The sequence below is a fragment of the Labrus bergylta genome, chromosome 7, assembly GCF_963930695.1.
Source record: "Labrus bergylta chromosome 7, fLabBer1.1, whole genome shotgun sequence".
In the NCBI taxonomy this organism is placed as follows: domain Eukaryota; kingdom Metazoa; phylum Chordata; class Actinopteri; order Labriformes; family Labridae; genus Labrus; species Labrus bergylta.
In genome coordinates, this window is record NC_089201.1 from 10,880,874 (window position 1) to 10,893,792 (window position 12,919).

General features: G+C 40.9%; 1 protein-coding gene across 1 annotated transcript in view; it reads right to left on the bottom strand.

Annotated features, from left to right (window-relative positions):
* Positions 1–2,313: 2,313 nt before the first annotated feature.
* wwp2 (WW domain containing E3 ubiquitin protein ligase 2) overlaps positions 2,314–12,919 on the bottom strand; it is a 54,231-nt gene continuing 43,625 nt past the window's right edge. The window contains exons 14-24 of the mRNA XM_065956731.1: positions 12,224–12,302; positions 11,402–11,473; positions 11,025–11,113; positions 9,180–9,339; positions 6,048–6,181; positions 5,418–5,558; positions 5,194–5,314; positions 4,434–4,538; positions 4,247–4,343; positions 3,804–3,876; positions 2,314–3,111 (exon numbers count right to left, since the gene is read on the bottom strand). Of these exons, the coding sequence (XP_065812803.1) occupies positions 3,012–3,111; positions 3,804–3,876; positions 4,247–4,343; positions 4,434–4,538; positions 5,194–5,314; positions 5,418–5,558; positions 6,048–6,181; positions 9,180–9,339; positions 11,025–11,113; positions 11,402–11,473; positions 12,224–12,302 (1,171 nt within the window). The 3' untranslated portion in view covers positions 2,314–3,011. The remainder of the gene's footprint in view (positions 3,112–3,803; positions 3,877–4,246; positions 4,344–4,433; positions 4,539–5,193; positions 5,315–5,417; positions 5,559–6,047; positions 6,182–9,179; positions 9,340–11,024; positions 11,114–11,401; positions 11,474–12,223; positions 12,303–12,919) is intronic.

The following is a 12,919-nucleotide window of genomic DNA, read 5'->3' on the forward strand; positions in this document are numbered from 1 at the left end:
TATTATAACAAAATATGACTAGTGGAAAGGGTCAAACAGAGAGGGATTATCTGGCACAACTTCACCAGCTACCAAGGTGCATGAAGAGTGAAAGACTTCATTAAGAAGAGGTCAGAAAGCTCCAGCCACACTTAGTAGTGTGAAGATCAACTTTAGATTAATTAGGTTGACATGTTCGAAGGCCACGAGCCTGAACGCTAATAATTAGTTAATATGTTAATAAAGTTGATCTTCATACTGAAAGTACTGCTGGAGCTTTCTGACCTCTCCTAGATAGATAAATAGATAGATAGATACTTTCTTGATCCCGAGGGAAATTCAAAGCATCCAGTAGCAGGTTACAAAGACGTACATGACATGAAACATTTGTTACAAATTAAACCGGAAAAACCGACGCCCCCCCTCCCATATATATATATATTGACCCGAAAAAAAAGATTTAAAGAATACCCCTAGATGAATCAAACTTAAACTGTGTAATTAAAAATAGACTTATACAATAAATGTACATAACCCGTGCAGGGATAAAAATATATGTGTAATTTAAAACAAGAACCGATAAACAAGTTGAGGAAAAATCTGTAATTAGACCTGAATATAAAAAAATAAAAAAGTGTTGACCTTCTGAAGTTGTGTTGTTTATATATGTACAGCAATGTTTTAAAAGCAGATTGTGCAGAGTTATCAAAAACAGACATTAAATAACAGGCAGTGCACACATTAAATTAAAGGTGCTATTTAAGTAATTGAGGTGATCATTAAAGTAGAGGCTGACTCTTGGGACAGCTGTGCAGATGGGAAATGGAAAAAGGAAGATTTAGTCCAAGTGTGTGTTTTCCCCTGTCCATAACCGTGAGGTGTTGTACAGACGTATGGACAGGGGGACAAAAGAGTTCTTGAGTCTGTCTATGGAACAGGATTGTGACAGCAGTCTGCCACTGAACACACTCCTCTGCCTGCTGAAGGTGCTGTGCAGAGGGTGGTGGGTGTTGTCCATGATGGAGAGCATTCTGTTCAGGGTCCTTCTCTCTGTCACTGTTGAAAACAAAATGCTACCAACCATTTTTGTGTGCAAAATAACATGTTTTTATTTCTTTATTTTTACTTGCCCTGCGTTTGTCAGGGTGGTAAAGTGCCTTAAGTTTACATAAGAATGTTTCTTGTGCTATTTGACTTTATAAAATATATAAATAATGATTAAAACAGACTTAAATCAAATAAGGAACAGCTGCTGTGGAAAAAAAAAACTCAAAGCAGCCATCTTTTACTTTTTCTTTTCTCTAAACAAAGCTGATATGCCTGGATGTCCTGAAGAATTTATTTATTTCACTACCTAATATTTTTAGGGAGTGAAAAAAGTTAATTTATTTGTCAAGTGTCAATTGACAGACCAAAGTGACACAGCCGGATTATAGCTAACACATCTGATTTCTTCCCAAAAGATATCTAATTTAAAAACTAAAGTTCTGATCATTTCTTCAAACTGTTGTCTCATACTGATACGTTAACAAGATAAAGTTCCGTAGCAAAAACATCAGGTTAGTTTATGAGCGACTCTTTCTACAGCAATGTCCACCAGTATGTCTGTGGACTGTACGCAGCCAACTGATCCTCTGTCATGATGTCAGACAAAAAAAAAAAACAGCAACCCGAGTCTGTCAGAGTAAATAAATAAATGAATGAAGCATTTTTGAAACCATGCATTTTCAAGCTGCAGGCAGTGTGTTGTTTTCTCACTGCCAGCAGAAACAGCCTACAGGAGAAATCCATCATGAAGTCAGTTTGACATATTTATGTAAAAGCAAAGATGAGAAATAAGTGTAATTAACCTTTAATAATCCAATGTTAGAAAACTGTTTTAGCTGGCTATGAAACAGACTGAAACAAATACAGATGCCTCTGATGCTACTGGAACAAAGACAATCATCATAAAGGATTCTTTTTATAGTAATAATTAATGTATGAACAGCTGCTGTGGGATGTGTGTGTCAGTTATAGTGATTACAACAATTGCTAAAACAAGTTTTTCAAAACATTTTCTAAGGCAATTAGTCTTAATGAACAACACCTTTGACTTTTAAAAGAACAATGAGATGAAGTCTTGTTTTAAAGCTGATGAAGCACTTTTATCAAATGTATGATCCGACACCAACACTGTCACTGCTTACCGTTACATTGAGCCGTGATTAAATGTTATTCTCAACAGTAACATGAAGTTCCTCATCCATGTCGTGTTTCAAATGCAGCTGAATGATTATTCACTGTAAGTCATGTAAGACCGTCTTTCTCAAGAAAAAACAATGAACACAACTCCAGGATTGAAATCTCATTTATTTGAGCTATGTACAGGAGAAAAATGCTGAATTTCACAAGTAACATGAAAAAATGAAAAATAAAATCACATCTCATCTCTCTGGCCTCTGTCACAGAGGTGCGCTGGTTCATGATAACAGCTCCCTGCCTCTTGCGCACGCACGCACGCACACACACACACATCACACACAAACACACAAACAAGGTCTTCTCATACACTGCCTCTCTCTTTCTCTCTCTCTGTCACTTTAAATGTTAGAAATGTACGTCTCTCTGGTAGATATGTTATACTGCATTGGAGGGGAAGCTGTGCTGTTGTGACATTTAAACTATCCTGTCGTCTGATTTCGGTGCGTTTCTAAGCAGTGAGTAGAGGTGTAGGTGTGGGGGGAGCGTTTGAGCTTCTCATCATATAAAACTATCTTCATGTGCCATCCTTCCAACTCACACACATACACACCATTTATATGCATGTACACAGTAGCGGTAATGTATGCAAGCACACACACGCACACACACACGTGTACACACATGCGAGCACACTCGTCCTCCAACTTTTCTCCTATGATTCAGTTCACAGACTTTCTCAAGGTGAAGGGCAACAGGTGATCAGCCCTGTGATTAACAAATGCAAAATAATTATATTAATAAGAAAAACTATCCCATTTAATTGAATTTTCTCCGTTTCTTTTCTCGCGTCACTCCTGTCCGAATCCCTCCGTCTCCTCGATGGCGAACAGGAGTTTCTCTCGGAGCTGTTCCAGGCTTCTGTAGGGCGGCAGATCCAGACGATTGAAGCTGTGAGGGGGAGTGACAAACAGGAAACTATTAATCCATCCTCTGTGCATTCACAGTGTGGCAGCTGTCTCACATCTAACACACAGTACACTTAAGAATCAATTGATTTGATTAACTATTGCACAAACAGATAAACAACATTTTTCAACATAGGAGGACTGGTATTAATATTGGATCATGTGAAACAGTTTGCAGAGTTCCTACATATTACCATTTAACAAAATTCTATACATTTTCAGACTAAAACCTCTGCAGATGTTTAGACATTCCCTGTCATCAGCAAACAAGAAGCTGCCTGTTTATGATGGAATTTGTTTTAAAATAAATCATTTAACCCCTTTAATTACATCATCCACGATATAATCTATAACTGTGTGCTTTATACACATTGCTGCACTTCAGTTCATATCACTATGACTATCCACCTCCAAACAAAGTAGTAGTCCAGGAACACAAATGTTTTCTACACTCTCCTTCTCCCTCCATATTTATGCGGGCCAGAACTACAATCAAAGTGAAAACTCCTTCTGAAGATCGTAGGATCCCTGAGTATGGTGACAAAACAAAAACAAAACCAAGGCTAAAATCACACTCAGAAGTTTTTTTAATTGAAAGAAGATCAGTCAGAAGAAGTAACAAGTGGACCTTTGAGCAGCAAGTTTTCCTTGTTAACGGACGAGGCAGCAGCTTACCATGTGTGGCTTCTTGGAAGCCAAGTCTCCTTCCCCACCTTGTCTATGCAGAACTTCTGGGGACCGTTACTTCCTGCAGGGGTCAAATGAAGAAAATAAAAAATGTCATTTAATACCATGTGAATGTTTTTTTTTTTTTAATCATAGCTGTCTAAGGAAAACATATATCGATATATATATATATATATATATATATATAAAGATTTATACACCAACTATAAAGAGAAATACTTCAGTCATCATGTAAAGGAAAGTCTTATGAGGGGAGGGAAGTGACTTGTAGCATACTACTTTTTAAATGAAGGAAAAAACTTTTCCTCAAAACAAATTTAATCATATAAAAAAAAGGTTATGTGAGAAACCCTTATTTCTAAAAACCCTTTCAGAGGAAAATATCACAACACAGTGAGGGATGTGTAGTTGTGTGAACCGATGTTGTGTACCTATGAGTTCAGCGTAGCCTCCGACAGGCAGCCGGCACGTTCCTGTCACGAACTGAAGCAGACGGATTCTCTTCTCGTTGTCCATCTCCTTCACCACCTGCAGGAATGAAACTCCGTCATTCTCTGAATACTGTCACATCAGTGCTCGCTCACACTGTGTGTGTGTGTTCAGAGTGTGTGTCCGTACCTGCCAGAACCAGTGGATCTGCTTGCTGTTCTTGGTGTAATGTCTATAGATGGTGTTCTTCTGCCAATCAGCCATATCGATCTCCTGCATTCCGCACAGCATGAGCTGGAACACACAACATGCTAATTCAACACCATCCTCATGTTTTTTATGTTATATGGAGCCATTATGCCTACTCATACATCATGTGAGTCACTGCCTCTGAAGGAGCCGGCTAAACACTGAACAGATCAAAGCATTGGCTTCAGCAGGGATTCATGATGGTTAACGGAAACAGACTTTGAAAGTAACGAGTGCAGAAAACCTGCTGTGTTCATAAGGGTGGTCCTGTTCATCTTTTCTAATATCATCATCATTAATGGAAACTTAAAGGGTTATGATGTTTTTCATCTGGATAGGGCGCAAATGACAAACTGAACCACAGCTGGAACTGACTGCAGGTTCTTTTCTACTCATCCTGCCAAGAAGTAGATTATTTCTAACAAACCTCTGCTTGTTTTAAGAGCTTCACTGCTAAAGAAAGTCCATCTTTCTAAAGTCACTGTAACTGATGAACCTTATGAGCTCTGACTCTTTGTCTTTTTGTTTTACAGGTTGAAATGATTCCCCTACATAAATCTTCTACAGAAGAAGTGTCCGTCTGTTAGCTGTACCTCATGCATTTTCAATATGAGGGGAAATTTGGGGCAAGGAAGAAATTGAACAAGTTGGATATAACCATATTCCATGTTTCATGTGTTTTCCTGTTGGCCCTCCTCACCTCCAGCTCCTTTTCATCAAAGTAGCGGAGCCACTCCAGAGGAACCACCTCGTTGAAGCCATCCAGGAAGGCTTTGGTCTGCTCCTCTACTCCGCGAGTGAACCTCCAGTCTGTCAGCAGGCTGCGGGGGGAGGAAGAGAGGTTGGTTTTTATGGTCTCCATCACTGACATCACTTCTCTTTTAAGTTATTATTTGTGCACTCTTCATCTCTGTTTGAACATACCCGATGTACTCTTCCTTGTTCTCCTCTGTGACTAGCTCATTCTCGCCGTCGTCTTTCAGCTGGTGGGTGGAAACCTTCCCGAGGATCTCCATGTCCTGTGCAAAATACAGCTCCACGCCACACTCCTCCAGGTTGTTCTCTCTGCACACAAAGAAAATCAATTATAATTATATGAGCAATTTAATGAAGAGACCTGAAAACAGAACCGTGTTTCAAATAATCATCTAGTTGCAATAAATAAAGAACGAGTGAACTCAGAACCAGAACGTGTATCATGGAGTATTTCATTTGGCTTTCTGAATCAGTTTGCTGTTCATTTAATCGCAAAATTTTAAATAATCGCTGTACTGCTGTTCCATTTATCTGATGTGTTTACCTTAAGGCTGTGAGATAAGATGGAAAGACACATGTGGATTTTGTGTTTTCATCTCAAGAGGTTGATCATCATTCCTTCCGTTTTAAACTTGTAACTGAGTGATTTCATAATAATACATATCGTGGTTTTAAAAGAGAGATGCAGAGTTAAAAAATGAAACATGAATCAGAACGAGAGTCTGGGAAATGTCCTTCTGAATGGTTTTCTTAACAAAGACACAACGATGAAGAGGTAAACCCGCCTGTGATACTTACTTGACCCACATGATGGAGTTAAAAAACTCAGGGTCTATGGACTCCAGGTCTTTCAGGGTGGGTTTCTTGTCCAGCATTCGCTTATAGAACGGTAGTGTGAAGCCCGTGTCGATGAACTTCCCGTGGTACAGCGCCTGCAGGGAGGATTGGTTACATTAGAAACCACAATAAGAAACCTGCTTTCCTGGTTTTCACTGCTAAAATCCAGAAACATACACATAAAAACACAGCGTCAGATCCCTAAACCTGATGATACGGCAGGTTTGAGTCCCTGGATTTAACCAACGAGAGCAATTTAACTTTTAGAGCGATGTAACCCCCCCCCGCCCCCCCCGACCGCTGTAAGTCTGCTGTATTATAGTGTTATTATATGGTCTTTAGTGACATATGGTTTAAATTAGCTTTAGACAAACTGCACATACATTCTTCTCAGTAGCTCAGTGTTGATGATTCACTGGGGATTGTTACATGGACATTCAAGTGTTGGAAATGCTTTAGCAGCCAGTCCCCTTTACAGGAAGCATGAATGGGCCTTTTATTCCCGGCAGCTCCACACCTGCTTTTACACACAGGAAGTTATAAGGACTAAACTATAATGTCATAAACGTCTCACACGCTGGACCTGTGCACATTTCACACTTACAGCTGCAAAGGTGACCTCTGAACTCTACTACTCACTTTGTGTCAAGATGCAGGACCAGGATGCAGCACTCACAACGTTCAAAAATGTAAATATCAAACGTGGCCTGAGTGAGTTAAAGTCAGTAAAATAGGGCAGATTGGGACATTATTTTCACATTTAGTAAAACAGAGGGCCCACAATAGCCGGTACTAAAGAAGCATCTTGGTTTCAGAGTGAAAGTTCCTTAAATCTGCATTACTTCTTATGGACAGCAGGGGGAGACTGTGGCGAAGACAAGGACAACCTGTCTCCTTATTTGATTTAAAGATGTGAAGAGTTTCCCATCTAAGCTAATGTTCTCACTCATTTCTTTCTTCAAGGCCCAATTTAGATGTAAACTGACAGTAAAGCAGAGCACGCTTTGGCTACCTGTGGTTGAAGAGTGGCCACCACAGTGACCTAACAGATCTCATTTTAAGTGATTTTTTTATTCAAAGTACTGAGAAGTTTGCAGTTCAACTTGTCAGCAAAAAATGGCCAATTCTTACTCAATAAAGTCCAAGATGGGAGCGTCCATTATGCTAAACTTGCTCATTCTAAAGCGCGCTCAACAATCGAATGGATGAATTCAAACAAATCGGACCGCCAACATCGGACTGTGTCGTCCCCACAACCACCGCCGTCCTCATTCATGCACGGCCGACTCCGACCTCCACCTCAGCGGCAAGAAAGTGTGGATACAGGAATGCGAAGAATACAAAGGAGAAATCCGTCCTGCATATTATCCCATCTCCCCGTTCCCATTTTTCTTAACAAAGAGTAAGGTCTTTTACCTGCTCTTTTGAAAAGTGTCTCGAGATAACACTTAGTTATGAATTGGTACTTTACAAATAATGCTTGATTGATACAAATACAAGCAACTAAATGTTACAGTATGTTATTTTTTTATTCTATTTTTAAAAAACTGTGAGAACAAAGTAAGAAATGTCAAATGTCTGTGTCTGGTTGCAATCTGCCACTAAAAAGTGTTCAAAATGACACTCTGGTGAGTTGTGCTGAATCTTTTCAACTTAAGTCTTGTAGTCAGAAATATGAGGAGTCACTTATATTTGATGACTTTAAGAGAAAACACAATGCTAACTGAAGCCCATGTGTGCACTTAACACAAAGACATTCAGACGGCTTCAAACCGTAATGTGTGCATGGTGTGCGTGTGTGTTCACACAGAGGTAGAGTGAGCTGTCTCAGACAGATGGAGCTGTTTAATGTTCAAAAACCCACAGAGGGCTCAGAGCAGTGATGAGCCAAGAACAACACAGACACTCACTGACTGACTCAGTCACAGGCTGTTCTGTACTACTGTATCCTGAGCGACCATGTGTCTGTCACACTGCCAGGAAAGACACGCACACGCACACGCACACGCACACGCACACGCACACGCAGACAGGAAGATTTACAGACCCGAGCGAGGGTGTCAGTGGAAAGTGAGGGGTATAGACGGAGAGTAAAAAATGGTAAAGAGAGAGGAAGAAAAATATGGCGATAAGGTTTGAGACTAGCGTCTTTATAAGGCGAGTCAGCAAAGCGCATTTTAGGACTAAATATAGTTGGCTGCTGGCGGGTGTGTGCTGGGTGCGGCAGTTAGGTCATGGTGTGGGTGAGGGGTGGGGCGGCAGACTGAAGGAGGGGTGGAGGGCGTCGGTTTTTGGGGCCCACAGCTTCCTAGAGTGTGTCCCACACAGAGACATTATAGTACAGACTGTACATCAACTGTTAAAAAACTTTAACTATCAATGATGATGATAACATCCATCACAGCTTCTTCACTGCCACCTTTAAGTCAAATGCTCAACAAATAACCTCGAAACATGCCAACGTTCATGAAGTAAATTACAGCTTGGCTTCACAAAACACACATTTAAATCCCACCTCATAAATATGTCAACACACACATGTGGACACAATGTTTCTGTCTCTACTAATTCTAAAGTCAATAAACTAAATAAATCATTTCTTTATTGGAACCTCACAGTGGACGTGTCTGTCTCACAGTGTGGTCACTTTAGGTCATGAGGATGTCTGTGCACGTTTTTAAAGATCGACTCAACAGGCAACCCTCACCTTACTGCTCTTATGGTTGATACTAGTTCAGGTTTAGCAATGCACTCCTACTAACATCTTACTGTGACGTTCTCTTCCCCAGTTTAAGGTTTTATTTCATAATTTTAATGTAAATATTCAACAGCAGGCTACAGCACATCTTCCCCTCTACAGAGAAGGTCAATGGTTGCAAGCTAACATCTCCTCATGATGGGTGCACGGCCAGGACCCTGGAGGACAGTTGGGGGGGGGGGGGGGGGGGGGGGTCGTGCAGCTGGCAACCTTTTGGGTAGTGTGCGTCACTTTCTCAACACAAGTTTTTGAGATTTTGGAAATTAAGAAATTGAGCTTAAAAACCTTGTGGTGAAGATGGGATTTAAATATGTCAGTTCTAAATCGACTCTTACCATGGCAATGAAGCGTCCGATGAAGCGGAAGTATGTGAGGTGGTCGGGGTTGATGGAGGAGGCAGGGTTGATTTGCAGACAGTAGTTGTTCTTGCCGGCGTATTCGAACAGGCAGTACATGGGGTTCAGCACCTCGTGGGACAGCAGGAAGAACCACTCCCTGCACGGAGACAACAGAAGTGATTAATACAGGAGAGGAAGACGTCATACTAAGAGCCTGAGAGATGACATAAGGGATGTATGATATCATACGAGGATTCAATGTAAGCACTTGATCATTCCTTTACAATAAGGGACCATCTGAAAAATAGTCTTCTTCACAACAGGAAGTGGAAACAGTGTGAGCAGAGACAAAGTGATCTGAGGGACAATCAAAGGAAATCAAACACATTGTGTGGTAAATAAAGCTGAAAAAGAAGAGTGGACGAAATCACAATAAAGAAAGAAAAACACATTAAAGCAACAAATACAGACAGAACAAAAATCATAGAACATTTGAGACAGGGAGAGTTTTGTGATTTTGTTCCACAGCTGCTGCTAGAACACTAAGTTCCTTAAAGCCAGATGCATATTGCTCTTTCTGATCATGTTCAGATTTGTTTGAGACAAATAAAACATTCTTAAAATAAGTAACATTTTGAACTAATCAAGGATGGACAGCACAGAGTGGTTACAATCTTATAACATATTACTGTTTGTAAAAATGGATACCAAGCAAATAACTAACTTGTTTCTTACTACTAACCCTGGGTCCGGATTGTAAAAACAGCACAGAGGATTAAAGGAGCTGTGCTACCGGACCGGGATGCTGTGTATGCTGGTTGCCTACAAAAGAGAGCTACTGTACCATCATCAGCAAAGACACAACACACTCAGGACACAGTCTGTTTGTCCCCTACCATCTGGAAAACCCAGACTAACAGACTGAGGAACAGCTTCTCTCTCTGAGCTGTAGCAGGCTTTCTATGATTGTCTCGTTTGGATCAACCTTGCCAAATTCAAATCCATTTCTAGAAAGTTCTATCAACAGGAATATACAGAAAATGAACAAATGTGCACACAAACACAACTCTGACACATACGGTACTACATAAGACATAATGAATAACATGAAAGGATAAATACAAGAGGAGGAAAAAACAAAGGAAAACAGACAGACTTTGGATGGATGCATGTTAGAGAGAATGAGGGCCACCAGCAGCACCACCACCAGCTGCAGCACAAAACCAAGCACTCCCAAGGCCACCTTGCACTCCCCCTTGGGGTGTATGGGAGGGGATGTATGGACTGATTGACGGACGGACGCAGACACCTCCCAACATCCCGTCCGTGGTTCTACCCTGTGGTAGAACAGCATGATGTCACCTACCATAGGGTAAAACCACTGACGTGACACCGGAGACAGAGACACAATGCAAAACCAAACAGAAAAAAAATAAAATAAATGAGAACACCACCAACAGAAAAAATAACCACAAATTTAGAGAGGAGGATCCAGAGGACAGCGGAGACAGGGGGTGGATGTGATGGATGGGTGAAGTCAGGGGGTGAGGACAGGAAGAGGGGAGGAGGTGATTTCAGAGAGTGATACATATAGGAACATTGAGGGATTAACAGTAGGATGTCTGCTGCCAACCAGTGAGATTTAATCCTCACACACACACACACACACACAACAGATCACAGTCAGACACTTCCAGGAACAAGTTTATCAAGAGGGGAAACACAACACCCCTTCACCAACTTAAAAAAAAAAATCAGTGGGTTAAAAGATAGACCCAAAATAATGTAAAACACACAAAAAAGTGTGAGGAGAAAAGGTAAAGTTTGGTTGGTTGGCCTCACCTGGCGATCCCGCCGTAGTCCAGCCCTTCCTCTCCTCTCATGATGATGTAGAGTCTGCGCCGAAGGTCGTAGGGCTTCACATTCATGATCTGATGGCAAAACAAAATCAATTGTTCACAACATTGTGGACTAGCACTTTGAGATTTGTTTTAAATGGAAAGGTTGTTACTAATGCATGATTAGATTTGACATTCATTACTTCCTGTGTTGTTTTAAATCAAGTTCAAAGATTCTGTGGCTGCTGGTATTTTTTTGTATGTGTGGTAATATGTGTTGTTTATCTGGTTATTTTAATGTTGTTTAACTGATGTGTGTTTTATTTTTTATTTGATGACATTCAGGGTGTGGAACAGATTTGTGTTTGCCGCATCTCTGACCTGCTGGAACGAGTCTTCAAACAGCGTCTGCCTGGACACAGAGATCTTGACGTGGCTGGGCAAGGCATTGGACTAGACAGGGAAGAAAGAAAACAAATCAATATTCTGAATTTAATATAAAGAATTGAGTATAAAAAATTACTTTAAACGCAGGAAAACACAGGTTTGAATCAGTAGGCCCTTCTGTAAAGCCTCGTAGAGCAGCACATGGACAGTCTGCTTGTTATCACAAATCTTTATATCAACACAATTTTTTTTTTTTTTTTAAGGTTTACTTCTGAGCTTTTCATGTCTTTATTTTAGAGATAGGACAGTGGACAGAATCAGAAATCTAGGAGAGAGAGAGAGTTGGGAATGACATGAATCAAGGAGCCACAGGTCGGATTCGAACCAGGGCCGTCCACTCTGAGGACTACAGCCTCGTGCAACAACCACTACACTACTGGACCCCGATATCACCTCTAATTTAAACCCAAATTCATGACAAAGATCCTGTGTTCCAGCTGTTCTCTTACTACAGACATATTTATGACACACAATCTCACTTTTTTCTAATTTATTTTAAGAGGGAATTAAAAGTCTCATAATCAGAATATCTGTGTCAACCAGCACAAATATGCTTCTATTCACTTCTCTGAGGTAGTGAATCCCTGTTCAGAGTGAGGCTGAATAACAGAAATCAGACTTAAATCTTACAACGGACTAAGCGGGTTCCATTGGTTTTGTTCAATATTCAATACACTCAAAATCAATATTGGGATCACAATGACTTTTGTTGAGAAAGAAAGTTTTGTTGGAGCTCCAGATTCCAGTTACACTTACATGGCATAGGAAACGGAACTGGTGGTATTTCCACCTGAAGCTGCGATCGTATGCGCCAGGTGAACCACCTTGCCGAGACCTGCGACCAAGAAAAGGGAGAGAAAGGAAACATTCTTAAACTGTCAGATTAACATCAGTGAACCTGCATAAACAAATAAACACATTCAAGAAATAAACAAAGTGACGGTGTTGGTGTCTCCTTTAACAACAACAACAACAACAACAGGTGTTCCGGGTCTCAAAGTGAGTTTTAAAAATCATATGACCCATAATGTTCTTAACAACGACTCAGTGTGTCTGGGTCTGAGAGACTGAGGTGAGTCCGAGCCTGCAGCTGTGTTAGTTTAAGCTCTGCTAACTGTGCGCACACACACACACACACACACACACACACACACACACACACACACACACACACACACACACACACACACACACACACACACACACACACACACACACACACACACACACACACACACACACACACACACACACACACACACACACACACGGGGGCAATGTGCTTTGTCAGCACTGCAGAGGCTGAGAAAAAGAGAGAAAGACAGACAGATAATGGGAGCAAGGAAGGAGAGAGAGAAAACGAAGGAGGCCTGTAATGTGTTGGGGTTTCAGCTCGCCAAGCTGCCAGTGAACATCTCGGTCGGGGTAAGGAAATGGAGACAACAGCGGCAG